Below are 16,322 nucleotides of genomic sequence, written 5' to 3'. Positions count from 1 at the left end.
GAGAGGAAGGAATGCTCCAATACTACACTTCAGTCTCCTTCCTTTCCTATGGAATTCTGGGAGTACCCAAACACGTGACTGCAAATGACAATGGGAAATTGGCATATCATTTTACATTAAAGCCTAAACAAGGTCACTAAATACAATTTGTTTTTCTTTTATTCATTCAGTTACTTAGTATTACAATTGTGGACAGTTATTGTACAAACAGTCTTAACTAGTTGACTGTACTAGTTGGGCTTTTGGATATGTAAGTTTTCTTTAAAATAATTCCATTGGCATCACTAATATGTTATAAAGTCATTTTGCACATAAAGGCATTCAATCTAAAGAAAGTGGTATTATTCCATTTTGCAACTGGGGGAAACTGAGTCCTAGAATGGCTAATCGTGCCGGTTCATAGCCTGAATTAGACTCCAACCCCTGATCACTTTCCACAACACATCCTGTGACTCCCAAAACCTCCCCGATGGTCCTGTTCAGTAGGTGAGAGAGAGGCTTTCCAAGCCATTGCTACCTAAGGAACTGATGTGGGGTCACCGTCAGCAGGGAGAGGCAGAGAGGTAAAGCGTCCCGCCTATAAACTAACTGTGGGCCACATGTTAGACCACCTGCCCTGCCAGGTGGAGTCATGTAGCTTATTTTGAACATGGCCTGTGGCAAGCAGGATGCCCTGTTTACTTACACAGTGTAGGTTGTAACTTTCTCAGTGCATTTTATAGTCTAGAATGAATTGTTCATGGATTAGGCTGTGTTCTCATGCAGCAGATGTGATTCCTGATTTATAGCATCATAAAGAGACAACAGCAAAGGCTGCCTCAAGACTCCTGGCAGACGAGTATAGACAAAGCTCCCTCGTGTCCTTTTGAAGAATTCCAGGGGTGGGGACCCACGGGCTTCGGTCAGTGTATGACGGGAAGATCAGGAAATTCTTTTGCCATTTCCAACCGTGGAATCTTACTGATTTGATTTAAATAGAATTTCCTCTTGCTTGTTTTATTCTGAGCGTGAAGGACTAGTCACCCACCATCATGTGAACAAAACCATTTCAAATTGCATGAAGGAGAATATGATCCAATCACTTCCCATTCTTTCCTTCAGGCCAAAATACCAAAACTGCTTTAACCTTCTTCAAAGCATCTATTTTCCACCCCTTGAATTGTTTTTATTTCTCTTTTTGGGATTCTGTCCAGTTGCTCCGTTGCTTTGCCTTTTAAAATTAAAGAGGTCAGAATTGGACACAACTCTAGGATGGGTGTGACTAATGCAGAGCATCAGTAAATAGATTGCTTCCCAGACTCTGCCTGTCCTACCTGCCTGAGCATACAAACAGCGAGCTGTTGTCGTCATCAGTGAATTTAAGAAAGAAATGGTGGGGGTGGAAAATCCATCCAACTCCAAAAATTACTACACTAGAGAAAAAGATAAATATCTGGCAGCCTCACCCAGTCTGGCTGCTTGTTATGGGGAGAAGAATATGCTTGTGTCGGGGCTTGAGAAGTGTTTGTATATATTTGTGCAAGAGGGCGTGTATTGCTGTGGATTACAGGTATCAGCCCTGCACCTGAGAAGGACAGAAAACATGCCCTTGGACGTGAGTGGATAACGAGCCGTTAGGTGTGCAGTGTGTGCATTGAAATGGAAAGAAGCACGCAAAACTTTTCCAGCAGAGTGCTTTTAAAACTGTAAAAAAAATAATAAACCACTGTGGGATTTTAACAAATAAATTCGGTTTGCCATCTGTGGTCCTTTAAGAGAAAGTTTCAAAGGTACATATATACAGCCAAGAGGATTAAAACCATATATTCACCAAAAAATAAAGACCAAATTTGAACGTGAATGTTTATATAACAGCATTGTTCACAATAGCCGAAGAGGGGAAACAGCCCAAATGTTCCTCAGCTGATGAATGCACGAACCAAATATGGTGAATCTACACCAAAGAATATTCATTTAGCCGTGAAAAGGAGTGAAATACCGATGCATGCCACCATAAGAAGGGACCTTGAAAGCATTATGGTAAGTGAGAGGGACCAGGCACAAAAGGCCGTACGTGATCTCATGTGAAATGTCCAGAATACACAAATCCGTAGAGACAGAGAGCAGGCTAGTGGTTGCCTGGGGCTCCAGGGGGCAGAGGGAGCGGAGAGTGACTGCTAATGGGCCCCGGAGAAACCCTGGAGGTTTCTTTCTGAGATGAGGCAAATGTTGATGGTTGAATCTTGTGAATATACTAAAAACCACAGAGTTATACACTTTAGATGGATGAATTTTATGGAATATAGATTACACTTTGAAAAGAGAACAGACAGTCCATGTTAATTCATAGATGGATCCTTTGTCTTTTTTTTTAACTAATATATACCTCAAAAAGTTCTCTTTAATGGCTATGAGGCTTTTACCTGGTCTGGAAAATATTGTGCTGGTGTATTGGGTTTCATGAATGTTGCTGGTATAGCAAGATGTTTGCAGAAAGTGGCTGAATTATGACGTTGAGAAGTGACTCTGGGTGGTGTGAGTATAGACTGTGCTGGTTAGGAAGAAAGCAAGGAACATCTGACTGTCACTGCTCCACCTGTGCTCACTTGTTTTTGCTGCTACTTAAAGCTTTGTCTGAGTTATTTTTTTCCTGGCCATTTTTTGGTTAATATTCTCTTTTTTATTGTATTTTTCCATTACCATTTATCCCCCTTATGGTGCTTGCTGAGAAACTTAGATATTTGAAGTTCTGTTCAATGAATCAGCTTATTGGCAAGCTTTTTCTTTAGTATTCATTCTGAAAATGGAATGACTTAGAAACACACAGAAACTAATTCTAGGCTCCTGGGGTTAGTTTTTTCCCTTCAGCTATTTTTTGACACCTCTAATTAGCATTGACAGCCTGGCTGTCCTCTGATGGTGGTAGCCCCCCTCGTTCCATCAGCTGCCCTGCTTTCCTTTCCATCAACACATTTCCGATACCTGTGAAGGAGACAGATGCTTCTGCTGCGTCCAGACAGAGTTCACGAGGTCTGACACTATTTGGCAAAATGGATACCTCCTCCTTATACTTTTGAATCAACACACTGTCTGTCAAGAAGGGTTTTCCGAATGGTTTCTCCTTTGTCACCTTGTACTGGATTTTTCTCCTCCATGCTGGAAATGTGCAGTTCAACGTTGTGTTTCAAATCACTTCCAGCCAAAAGTGTGTGATGGAATCAGGGTGTCCCATGAATGCGCCCACCAGCGTTAAAGATGGCTTTCGTTTGCAGCCCTGCTCCAAGGGGACTGGTGACACAGTGAAATTATATCGAGGGGCTTGCTGGATAATGGGCTCCTTGTCCTTGATTTACGAGATGTGCTGAGGGTAACTTCTCCCATCCTGGCACTTCTGTATTGGTTTGTATTTATCACAGTAAGACTCGTGGTGACTGCCACCTCCTGAGGAGAAAAGTGGTAACTGTAGTACTTGTCCGGATTTCTCCACCCACGTGTGTCAGGCTTATATTCAGAATCATTTACATTTAGACCGGAAAGGTGCCTGGCAAGCGATCTGGTCCTCCCCCCTCTTTTTATGGGTGAGGACACTGAGTCCCAGAGCTCAAGATCAGTGGTGAGGTGGGGCGGTCACCGGTGCATTCTGATTCCCAGGCCAGTGTGTGTCCAGAGGTGAATCCCTCCTGGCCACGGCCTGTCTGTGCTGGGAGGGAGAGTGACAGTGACCCACCGTCCACATCCCTTGTCTTTAGTGCTTTGGTTCTCAAATGATAACCTCCTGCGTAAACCTCCAGAACCTCCAATGTCCAGAAAGGGTCGATACTGCAGAACCTTCCCCTTTCCACTTTTCTTTTGACCAGTTACCATTTTGACTAGAGGAACGAAATGTAGGTCTTTTGACCCCAAGTTGTGACATTGGAGTAATTAGCAGGGTTTTCTAGGAACTGTTCTCTTAATTCAGAATTCCCCTAAGTTGGGCATAAATTGCTTTTATCCTCTCCTGTGGCTAATGTTTGGGGTACGGGGTGCAGAGAGAGCATGTAAGAAACTGTTTATATCTTTGCTTTACCTCCTAACTCCTGTCTGTGAGGCCGACTCATGAAAACACATTCAACCTCGTCATTCACCGTATTACAAGTAATGCCCCATCCATTACATTGGACAAGATAATAAATAAAGCGTATGCATTCTAGTTACCATCTCTGTGAACGAAAGGCTGGCTCTACCTTCGGGGAATATATTTAGAAAGCATCCCCTCTGTATGGTAAAGAGCACCAGGTGGGAGGCAGTTGCCAATTGATTCCGTTGGCCCAGTCCCTGGTAACTTCCTTCCTTAATCTCTGGCCAAACTCTGAGTAGGTAACAGGGTGTCATTCAATTTCTGACCAGAGTCGTATCCACAGTCTAGACCTGAGGCCCCAAAAGAAAGCTCAGGGCATGTGCCTAACTGTCCTTGACTCTCATTGCTGCCGCAGCTGGCTGGCTTTTTAAAGTTTTTCCTTAGGAAAAACATTTCATACAATAATTTCCCTGCATTATTGGTGGTTTGGTGCAAGAGTTGTCGGCCTTCACATGCACTCCATTCCCTTTGAAACCCCTTCCTTTCCTACTGCCTTGCTCCAGCTGGGAGACCTGCACCCTGGCCAATTGACCCCGAGACCCGAGGATGAAAGAGAAAGATCAAAAGGAAGCCAGGACTCACCGAGGAAGAAGCATCATGACTGAGGGACTTGAAAGTTTGGCTGCCAAAAATGCTGCCTGCTTTAATCCATGGATGTCTCATAAAGGAAGAGCTTGATAGTTCAAACAGGAGGGAAGAACGTTCTGTACACAGATGGATTTGGATATAATGATCTATTTTAAAAAGTTATTTGCTCGGGTTACCCCAGCAGTGAATGTTGGAATTGAATGCTGACACCTCCTTGTGTGTGAACTTGAAATTGAAAACCAAGAGTAAGCCCGGAGGTAGGTGGCTGCCTCCTGGGCTGATGCTTCCTTGCTGCCCACTAAGGCCACAGACCCCGCTTCATTTCCCCTGATTTTTTGAGTCACTTTTCAGAGGTGACTCAGCCAGAACACCATCCTTGTAGGTCCATTGTCTTTTTGTAAAACCAGTGAAAAGGCATTATAGATTTTTGAGGGCTCCGACTGTATACAGTTAGACAGTTGGAAATAATAATGTGCCACTAAGAGGCGTTTTTGTTCAGGGTTTTTGCTCTGGATAAATCTGTTCATCCACACAAGTCAAGCTGACTCTTTGTTCATTTAGTCACTTACCCATCGGCAAATGGGTGCTGTGTGTCTGCCGCAGGCCAGGCGCTGGCCGCTGGACCTGCAGAGGCGATGACTTAGCCTTGCCCGGGGAAGCTCCTGGGGTGGTGAGCCAGCTGTGGAGGGCAGCCAGTGTGGGGAGGACTGGTGAGTGGTGTGGTACAGCTGGGCGTACGACATCGTGGGGTGAGTCACAGAGAAGGAGCGTTGAAGGCAAACCAGGAAGGCAGTCTCCTGGGCTATTTCTCAGGGGGGCATAGGTTGGCCAGAAGAAGGGAGAGGTAGAAGTATAAGGAGTAGCTAGAGTGAGACAAAAACCAGACGGTGAAGGAGATCAGAAATTCTGGGACGCCATCAAGGGGCCTTAGGTAGGGGATATGACACACTGAGAGTGATGCTTCAGAATCACCTTGGTGACCATGTAGCTCATGGGCCAGGGGGTGGACCTGGGAACAGGGAGAGCAGCGGAGAGTTTCTGAGTCGTGTAGACAAGTTCTGCTGGGGACCCGAATGAAGGCAGTAGCAGTAGAAATCAAGGAAAGGGATAGGTTCACACACTGTTGAGAAGGTAAAAAGTTTCGGTACTGGTGCCTGTTTGGATTTGTAGGGCAAGGAACAAGAGAGGTCTGAAATGGCTCCCTGGTCAGGGTGGTGGGGGTGACCAGTGGAAAGTAGTGTTGTTCCTGAAACGGAGCGTTGCAGGATGGATCTGGGGGTGTGATGGGGGTAGGGTCTTAAGTTTGAAGCATGCCAAATCCGAGATGCTGATGAATATTTGAGAGGAGACATCTGTTGGCAGGTGGCCCTTCTGGGCTGGAGCGCAGCAGAGATGTGTGGGCTGGAGAGGATATTTGGAATCATCAGCAAGTGTAGTTGTTGAAGCCCTTTATTTATTAGTAAATAGTAGGGACGTGTAGTCAGAGTCGGCTTCAGGGGTGTACAACTCACCCGCGTGGTCGTGCAGGCCCCACTCAGAAGGGTCCTGCAACTGGTTTAATGTTTTGCTGTCAGCAGCTGAAAATTCTCATTAACAAGAGATGCCGCGTTTTTCTTTCGCACCGGACCCTGGAAGTTGTGAAGCCAGCCCTGTTCACAGTGGCCTGGTCCTGTGTGCAGCACTGGGGCTACGGTGTCGAGCAAGACAGACAGAGTTCTCACCTTAGGAGTTAGCCGGCTGGTGTGGAAAGCAGACAGTAAGTCATCAAGAACAGAATGTGGTGGTTCTTTATTAGAAGGACCTGAGTAAGGGAGCATGTGGGAGAGATCTCCGAACCTAATCCCAGGGGTTAAGGAGTTGGGAAACGAGATTGCCCAGGGAGAGGGGTCAGAGAGACAGAGCCATGGCCTGCAGAGAAGTCTGACAGGGAGTGCCCTTGGGGATGGGCGGAAAGCCAGGAGAACGAGTGTCCCTGGTGCCAGGGTGGGGACAGGTTTTCAGGTGCTGCCATGGAGTCTGTGGTCATGGGAATGTGGTCGTGCCCAGTGGCTGTAGCAACCAAGAGGCCATTTGATGACTCGTGAGAGCAGTTGGGGAAAGAGAGGAGCAAGAATGAACTTAGCTCAAGGGGTCCATGGGAGGTGAGGAAGTAGAGACCCTGAATGTACATCATTATTAATAAACCTTGGCTTAGTAGGAAAGAAAAAAGAACCGCCTCCAAGAGTGGGTTCTGGATTAGGAGAGTATCATTTGCGTGGGTTTGGTTTGGTTGGGTTGGATTTTAGTCACAAAGTGCCTTGAGCATGGTGTTGAACTGTGGGTGGAAAGCCTTGGAGCTTGGGAGTAAGTGCTGTAGGGAAGAGTCTGAGGAGGGAAGTGATGGGCGGACTCACTTTGGCCAGGAAGAGAAGAGGGAAAGGTAGCTGAGGGAGCAGGTGAGGCCTCACCCATTTTGGGGTGAGGCCCCTCATGACTGTGAAGTCGGCCCCATTTTACTTGTGTAAGTGTGTACACAAGCAGCCGGCTGCTGCTCTTAGTTTTCTCTTTTTGCCTCAAATTCAGCAAAGAGTTTCTCCTAGGTTGTGTCATCTGTTCCTCCATTTAATAAATACTTACCAGGCTTATGCTGAGTGACAGGCGCATCGCCAAGCATTTGGAGTGGAAGAATGCACAAGCTAGACAAGGGCCCGGACCTCCTGACTAGTAGGTCCCCGGGGAGACCCTTCAGTAGGTGTGCCGGCTCCTCCCCGCAGGCCACGCCCACACTGCCCCCCTCCTCCTGGGTTTCCTTCCTCCTCTCCGACTTCCCTACCTCCCTTCTTTTTTCCATTATCTTTTACTTTCTTCCTGGATGTTCACCTTTCCTAGTTTGAGCCTGGAAGCTGGAATTCAGTGGTCATGTAGAGAAAGGGAAGAAAAAGAGTTAAGACTAGCTTTAAGTAAAAGTTTGAAACAGAAGGTTGCCTTTGGCATTGATGACTTAATGACTTTTGCTGTCCTTCCCCAGGTTCTCAAGGCCCTTCTTGCTACTTTAGGAGTCGGCCCTAACCCAGACCTTCACATTTCTCCATCCTCTGCCAAAGTCCCTACTCCCTTATTGTAGTTATTCTCAACTGACTACCAGGACTTCAGTGAAGGTGCATGGTGGATGCCACCTTTTGGGGGGGGGGGTTGCATTTTGCAAGTGGCTCTAGGTTTATAGGGAGGAGTCTTTCATTTGTCCTGTTTTTGGACAGGACAGGCTGCACACGAAAAGAAGTGCCACAAATACCAAAGCAGGAGCCATCCTCTTTGTAGAATCAGCTCCCTCAAATGTTTCCATTTTTCACAGCTTCCACCATTTTTCTCCAAGACCTCNTAGTTATTCTCAACTGACTACCAGGACTTCAGTGAAGGTGCATGGTGGATGCCACCTTTTGGGGGGGGGGGTTGCATTTTGCAAGTGGCTCTAGGTTTATAGGGAGGAATCTTTCATTTGTCCTGTTTTTGGACAGGACAGGCTGCACACGAAAAGAAGTGCCACAAATACCAAAGCAGGAGCCATCCTCTTTGTAGAATCGGCTCCCTCAAATGTTTCCATTTTTCACAGCTTCCACCATTTTTCTCCAAGACCTCAAATTCTCTAAAGTCCCCAAGATTTTTGTTGTCATCCCCCGCCCTTGCCTGCCTTCCCCTTCCCACACACCACTGCCACTAGATTCTGTGGCAAACAGCCACTGGGCACAGGGGGTAAGTGGTTTTTGGGGGGGTCATGGCAGCTGCGGCCCTCACAGGGACTGTTTCTATGTCGGGGACTGCCTCTGCAGTGGGAGGGGGCTATGCCGGGGGCTTCTGGGCGCAAAGAACGCAGCTTCTCCTAGAGTCAGTGAGGCATCGCCCAGAGCTGGGCTCATCACAGGCACCCCTGTGTTTGTGGGTCTTCGCAGAGAAGTGCATCAGGTCTCCGGTGCTGCCCGGTAACAGGGAGCTTTGGCTCAGAACAGAGTGCAATTCCCCAGGCCACTTCCATGCATCGTAGAAATGGCAGCCCTCCACCATAAGCGATCAATAGCTGGGAAGTGGCTGTCAGGAACCACTTTGGAACGAGGTCTGAGCACTGGAGGCCCCGCCGGGAATAGGTCTCGGAAAGGTCACTCCGTGGTTATTGATCCTGCAGCCTCTCCTTCAGACATTTGCTTTGGGAGACTGTGTGCTCTCAAAAGTCCTTGAGTCAGCAGTAGCCCTTAGGCACATTTTTGGGAGTGTGTGAATTTCCTGGGCTTTAAGATGAGATGAGAGTGGGTTTTCCTGGATCCAGGCTGTCACCTTAGAAACACAGGGCTTTGGTCAGGTGCCCTCAGATTCTGAGGAGCCTACGAATCGCCCCGGGGATCTTACTACAATCCAGATTCTGATGCAGTGAGCCCAGGGTGGCACCTGAGAGCCAGCATTTCTGACCGGTTTCAGGGTGAGGCCGGTGCTCCTGGCCCCAGACACTGAGTAACAAGGGTCTAGAACTGTACTGTCGACTACATGAAACACCAGCCACTTGTGACTGCTTGAACGTAACGCTAAATTAATGCAAACGAAATAAACTAGGAACTTCCATTTCTTGGCTGCCCTGATCGCAACTCAAATGCTCCATACCCGCACATGGCTGCCGTACGGGACTGCACAGGTTGAAACACTGCATTGTCACAGAAAGTTCTGGTGGAGCCTGGCTGCTGTGGCTCAGTGGGTTGAGCACTGGCCTGTGAACCAAAGGGTCGCTGGTTCGATTCCCAGTCAGGGCACATGCCTGGGTTGCGGGCCAGGCCCCCGATTGGGGGTATGCAAGAGGCAGTCACACGTTGGTGTTTCTCTCCTTCTCTTTCTCCCTCCCTAGAAATAAATAAATAAATAAATAAATAAATAAATAAATCTTTTTTAAAAAAAAGAAAGTTCTATTGAAGAACAGTAGTCTAGAGTGAGCCTCTGTTTTCATCCTTCATTTATTCACTGAAAATCTGTGAGGTGCCAGGTAGTATGCCTGGGGCCGAGCATTAATGCGTGGGTCCGGGGGGCAGGGAGAGTTCATGTAAGCTCTCCAGAACATGATGTTTTTAAAGTACAGATACCTGCGATGTGGTGGGGACCCGGGGTTGGTAGCAGGGAACTTTGCCATGCAGGGTGGAGGAGAAAGTATCACCTGAGCATTCCATTTGTGTTCTCGGCGAGCCTGCGGCTTTAACACAGAATCGGGGCACCTGTGAGATTGGCTGCTGACAATGCGTTTTCACTATTTCAGGGCCATAATCATCAGAAATGGAGAAATCATCCCCATGTCTTCGGAATTCACCCCCGAGACCGAGCGTCAGCGACTTCAGTACCTGGTAAGAGTCACACAGGTTTGGCAGAGTGCCCCGGCGTCGGGGACGGCGTTGGGGCCGTTTCGGAGGAATGTGTCGCTACTGACATGGAGCAGGCCCACAGCCGTCACACGACATGTGGTGTGAACGCCCCCACACACCTTCTGGAGCACACATCCCGGCTCCGTGTGTGGCGCAGCCACGCCCGTGAATTTATTACGGTGGCTGGTTTTCTCCCATCTGTGGCCAGTCGAAGCCACGGCATGCTCTGTTTCTTTTAATGGTTTGGTACGCACAGTGTGAAGTGCGGTGTTGACGAATGCAGACACCTTCTTCCTTAGCCGGCCTTGCCACTCACTCTAATTTAAGCAGAGGGGCTCGGTCTGAATTGCGTCTCGAGAAGGATGGCAGCACCGAGATCCCGCTGACACGCCACTGACTTCGTGCTCCCATACCGGGTCTCTTTGGGAGAGACACAGGTGTCAGAAGATTTGTTTCTGTCCTGAAAATGCATTCTTCATGTCGGTCGCTGTCTTTGGGGTAAAGTCATGGGAGGGCTGTAGGGGGGTGTTTGTTTTCTCAGACCTTGAGAATTGTTGCTTTACTTGAAGAGTTGAGTTTTCTGGAAAACGGAACAGATTTCCCTGTCCTGAAATGACAGGGGGTTAGACTCTCAGCTCAGTGACTTGGCTTATCCTCTTGGATTCCTTTTGGCGGGGCATCTTTGGAGACTGACTGTGTGAGTACTGAGGGTGAAACAGCTTCTTGGCAGCGTGGTTTCTTTTTAGACAACGTAGCTAAAGCAGCGACCCTCTGCTCTTGGAACAGAATAGAGCCAGGCCCCGCAGGAAGGACTTTGTTCCTGAGTCTGAATTTCAGCACGTGTGAACGGCCAGGATTGGGTTACTTGGGTCAATTTAGACACTTTCGCTCCATTTTCTCGAGTCTTTTTGCTTGTGTTACTCAGTAACTAGCTGTGTTGCTTTGGGTAGTTATCTGGTGCATAGAACAGCAGGAATCCAGAACCAATGGAGAACATTTCTTCGCTCCTTTATGGACTTTTGTTTTCTAACCTTTCTGTTGTTGTTTTCAAGCAGATCCACCTGAAGCCTCTCCTAGGTGCCCTGACTGACTGACTGACTTCCTTCCTTTCTCTCTCTCTCTTTCTTTCTTTATTTCATTTCATTTCATTTTTCATTTTATTTTTCATTTTAGAGAGAAGGGGAGGGAGGGAGAAAGAGAGGGAGAGAAACATCAATGTGAGAGAGAAACATTGATCAGTTGCCTTGCACACAGATTGAGGACTGAACCTGCAACCTAGGCATGTGCTGTGACTGGGAATCGAACCAGCAACCTTTAGGTTTGCAGTTGACACCCAAGCAGCTGGGGCTAGGAGCCCAGGCTTGAGAGCTCTTCATTTTCTTTGGCAGCTGGGGCAGATGGAAGGGATACTGTAGCATTCATGGAAGGTCTTCATTGTGGTCCCAGCTCTGTTACTTGACAGCTGGATAGTTTTGTGCGAGTCTCTTAATATTTCCAGACCTTGGTTTGTCACTTACAAAATGGAGAACTAGACTAGAGGGTCACCAAGGGCCTTAGATCCTCCAGGTTGTCTTCCAAGTAGAATTCATCACAGTAACCCCCCTTGCCACCTGTCTGATGTTCTCTAGTCCATCTCTCACAAAACCACATGAGTGATCTAAGCACAGCCCTCCTCACTTCCCTGCCTAAAAACCTTTGGCTCCCCAGTGCACTGAATAGAATACAGGCCACACCCGGCAGACCTGGAATCGTGGGCCCCTCCCATCTTTCCAGCGTCATCGTGCCACTGCCCAGCGTCACTGCCCCCACTGACACCATCATGTATCCCAGGCAGCAGCCACAGACAGTGGCCTTCCATTTGTAGGACACACCACGATCTCTCCAGCCTCCATGCCTTTGAAAATTTGCCCTGCCTGGATGACCCTTCTGCTCTTCTCTGCCAGGAAAACTCCTCCTCATTCTTTGAGACCCCAAAGCAAATGTCACTTCCTCCAGGAAGAGGCCCCTGACCTTCCCAGGGGTCCAGTCCCCATCACCCACGCAGCACTGCGTCGAGGCCTTCAGCGTGCAGTATTGTGCTGCTTGTTCCGACCTCAGTCCTGCCTTGCAGACTGAGTCCTGGAGGGCAGGCCCCTTACTTAGTCACCTCATATTGCCAGAGGAGGTAGTAAAGGGGGGGTCTGTTGAATGGCTGCGTGGATGAACCAGTATTCAGACTGACCTCTGGATCATCACTGCTCAGTACTCGCCCCTCCGCCGTCCCCGGAGACCAGTCACAGCAGGCCCCTGTCCTTTACCTCCCTACCTCGAGGGCACCCTGTCTTCATCACCTCCTTGCCCTTTAGTGAAAACTATTTCCTGTTTCCTTGCTGGAGGCAGTGGGTGATCACACGTTCACCCTTTTTATTTTGAAACAATTTCACATTTTTATGTTACCTGAATGGAACCAAAGCTCACATGTTGACTTTTGAGGTTGGGTGGGAATGCTGACATTTGTCAGCTTCCTGGATTATCAGGTGTCTGTTTTGAGATGGTTGGAATAAGATGTGTGTGGCTTCAGATGCCAGCTTTGTCACATAATTGTGTCTGTGATTTCAACAAGGCCCTTTACGGATCCCCAGCGTCCTCCTCCGCAGCAGTGGGTGTGGTACCTCAGAGGGCAGCGTAGGGGTGAGTTGGAACACTGACTGCATGCAGAATTCTTTTGCAGCACCTAGTACTTATTCGGTTGTCATTTGATGAATCAAAGTCTTGCCACTTCAAATCCTACTGGCCCACAAAGCACAGTAATATTTTTCTCCTTGTTTTTACTTAGTAATCACTCTTGCCCTGATCAGCGTAACTCACTTGGTTAAGCATCATCTTGCAAAGCAAAAGATTGTTGGTTCGATTCCCGGTTAGGGCACATGCCTGGGTGGCGGGCCAGGTCCCCGGTTGGGGTGTGTGAGAGAGGCAGCCAACCGATCAACGTTTCTCTCACACATTGGTGTGTTTTTTCCCTCTTTCTCCGAACTTCCTCCCTCTCTAAAAATAAGTAAATAAATAAAATCTTGAAACAAATCATTCCTAATGTTCCTAAGATTAAGGTGTATTTTGTGTCACTCTTGATCAGTGTGGATACTATTAGTCTGCAGAACTGGGTCTAATGTCTGAATTCGAAAAAGGGATAACACTGTCCCCATTCTTTGTCATCCTTACTCCTCAATAATATAAGTTTCTCTGTAACTAAAACTTTTCTCCCCAGACAACTGGAGTGTAAATGAACAGAACGGAAAATATCCTGGTCGTCGAACTTCCTGTTTTGCTGGAAGCCTAGGAACACGTACTGTGAGACGGACAGACCCAGTGGTGATAGTCACGTGACCAATGGTGCAAATCCTTGTGAAGTATTTGAATCAGAGGATTTATGGCATAACGTAACCTTGTGGCGAAATCTTAAGTATTGAGAGAATTAGGACTTTTTAGGGTAAAATCTTGAAAATAATTCCAGTGGGAGGGAAACGGAAGTGTGATGTGGCCTTCTCCCAGCCCAGCTCCAGCTTTGGGCTCTGCGGCCTTAAGCCCCTCGCATGGTGTCTCTGAGTCTCCCTGTTCCCGAGTGACATGTTAGGAGTGCTTCCCTTGAGGTGCTCATGGTATGTTCCAAAGTTGAAATGAGACATAATCCCATGGTAATGCAAAATACAGTATATATCTTGTCATTTCGAGTGCATCTCATTTTATCAGTTGTTTTTTTAATAGTTTTTCTGAACTAATTGTGAAACCATTTAGTGTGAGGATAGTTGTCTCGTTTTTTAAAAAGCTATTTTTTAAAGATTTGTATTTATTTATTTATTTTTAGAGAGGGAGGAAGGCAGGGACAAAGAGAGGGAGAGAAACACCACTGCATGGCTGCCTCTTGTGTGCACCCCACCCCCCACCCCCCCAGGGGCCTGGCCGGGCAACCCAGGCACGTGCCCTGACTGGGAACTGAACCAGTGACCCATTGGTTCTCAGGACAGCGTTCAGTCTGCCGAGCCACGCCATCCAGGGCGGATAGTTGTATTGTTTATGTGATTTAAACAAGTTGGGGTGTAGCTGGGAAGTTAACGATGTAGTCTTCATTCTGAGGTCAAATTAAATTTTATTTTTATGATGCGTGAAGAAACATTTATGACAGAATTATTAAAACTTCCAGGTCCTTCAAGACTTGATTTGAGCAGCTGCCTGCAGTCCCAGGACTGTTTGACTTGTAGAAACAGTTAATGATTTTCTTGGAGGTGGGGAGGGCTGAGAGCCCTTTGCACACGAACTATTTTGATCTACGTGGAAGAGGAATGTTCTTGGTATGCACGGTCTGGATTTGGGGGGATTATAGACCTGGAAGCAAATTACAAGATGATGGATGTGGCAGGCACATTAATTTTGTTTGGTCTTGCATCCTGACCTCAGAGGGCCCTGCCTGCGGCTCCCGGGGCGATGTGAACTTTGTTTTGTGGATTCTGGGGCAGGGTGATTAATCAAGCCAGCTTGTGGGTTTGACGTGCTCACACAGAATGTGGCAAGTGTGTGATGAAGGGGTCGGGGACTGTGACTTTTGCCCCTGCAGCTAGGGAGATACGACGATCCTATAGTCGTGAAGAAGCCTTGCTCTTCTGTTGCTGGTTTTCTGTCTTTCTTTCATTTAATGTTCCCAGGGTAATTGAAATAAAACATTTAAGGGGTCCGCCAAACCAGACAGAATGTGTTGATGGCATCGAGGCCCAGCTGGGAGGGAAGGCGATCTGGTCCGTGAGCATTTCTCAGCAGTTTTGTACTGCGGCCTCCAGGAAGTCGCCCCCACCTTTGCTTTCGGTGACAGCCAGAAACGGGCCTCCATCAGGGACACCTCTCTCCCCGGTAGATGTGAACGTGATGGCTCCCTTCCATTCTACTAGACACATTTTAAACTCTGATTTGATTACATTAAGATGTGCTAGTATCATCAAACCTTCAAATAATGTACTTCTGTCCTTGTAGATATTCCAACCCTGCAGCTGTTTTTCATCAAGGGCGAAACACAGAAGAGAGAATAGCGGGTTTCAGATGCACGTGTGAGACACACGAGTGCAACATTATCTGAGACGATTTCTCGCTGTGTCCTTGGAACTGCCCCCAACCTCCCACACCGAGTCTTGCTCTGCCTGCCTGTTGTTTCCTGGTGCTGGGCTTGGGAAGTGTCAAGAGTTATCTTCCCAAGAGTATATTCCTCATGCCTGAACTTGCTTTTAAGACAGGAGGCTATAATTGGGAGGGCGAAGTATGCCAGTGAGTAAAAGTGACTGACCAGCCAGCCTGGCATCTCCCTTAACCTTGAGAGCGGGTGGTTGGGTCTGAGAGACTGGTTCTAGTCACGGGGACGCAACTTCACCGACACTCTGCTTTGCCTGATGACTGAGTCATGGCAAAATACACTCCCACCCCCGTTTAACGCCCCCTTTGCAGAACTGTGTGTGAGTTTAAAATGTCTAATGAGAAAGCGGGAGGCTGAAGTGATGGGTGTCTGTCGTGTTTACTATAGACCCCATTGTCCCAGGTGTCACGAAGAAGCGGGGGCAGTTTTAGAGAGCGTGGCTGGCCCTCCCCGGGGTTCAGGGCAGAACCTCTGTGTGGCCGCCCCGGGAGCACTGGCTGGCTTCAGGGGAGACTCAGAAGGTGCTGCCCATCACCACTGCCAGATCCTTGGTTGTGGAAAAGAATATCAGTGGATGTTCGGTTTATTCCAGGTCAGGTGGGGCCAGACACTCGACATTGAGGCATCATTTGAGGCATCATAAACCTACTATGCAGAGCCAAGAAAATGGATTCCATACAGCTGAATGAAGGAATCATGAATATTCATCCCTAATTTTTTAACTGATCCTACTGCACAGTTGCTACACATGTACAATGTTTAGACTCTCTAAAGCCCCCTGTCCCCAGCACCCAACATGCTGAATAAAAAGTTGGGCACATAACACCATAGGGTTCCCTCAGAATGGATCTTGGTATAAAGAAGCAAGATAATACCATTCAGCCTTTTAATATTTTAAACTTAAATACACCTTCAGAGAGGCACATTGGATTCACTGGGGCTTATTAGGGCAAACACTTAGCTGCCTGTAAAATATTTGCTGTGCTCCAGGTGCTTCCTCGGTGAAACAGGGTAATTCGAGGACCCTCACAGGATTGGCATGAGAATCAGCGACTTAATATTTGTATTGTGTTCACCACAGTGCCTAGATCAGAGGCAAAGTAAAATCTCTTTGTTT

At 47.6% G+C, this 16,322-nt stretch overlaps 1 protein-coding gene across 2 annotated transcripts in view; it reads left to right on the top strand.

Moving 5' to 3' along the window:
- Window positions 1-16,322, top strand: part of PPM1H (protein phosphatase, Mg2+/Mn2+ dependent 1H) — a 241,855-nt gene that overhangs the window by 150,233 nt on the left and 75,300 nt on the right. For both annotated transcript variants that reach the window (XM_037063062.1, XM_037063063.1), the window contains exon 5: window positions 9,951-10,035. In XM_037063062.1, coding sequence (XP_036918957.1) covers window positions 9,951-10,035 — 85 coding nt within the window. The remainder of the gene's footprint in view (window positions 1-9,950; window positions 10,036-16,322) is intronic.

Source organism: Sturnira hondurensis, unplaced genomic scaffold, assembly GCF_014824575.4.
Source record: "Sturnira hondurensis isolate 20B ecotype Veracruz unplaced genomic scaffold, ASM1482457v3 Scaffold0014384, whole genome shotgun sequence".
NCBI lineage: Eukaryota > Metazoa > Chordata > Mammalia > Chiroptera > Phyllostomidae > Sturnira > Sturnira hondurensis.
Note: the sequence above shows the minus strand (reverse complement) of the source record. Positions and strands in the feature narration are given on the sequence as shown.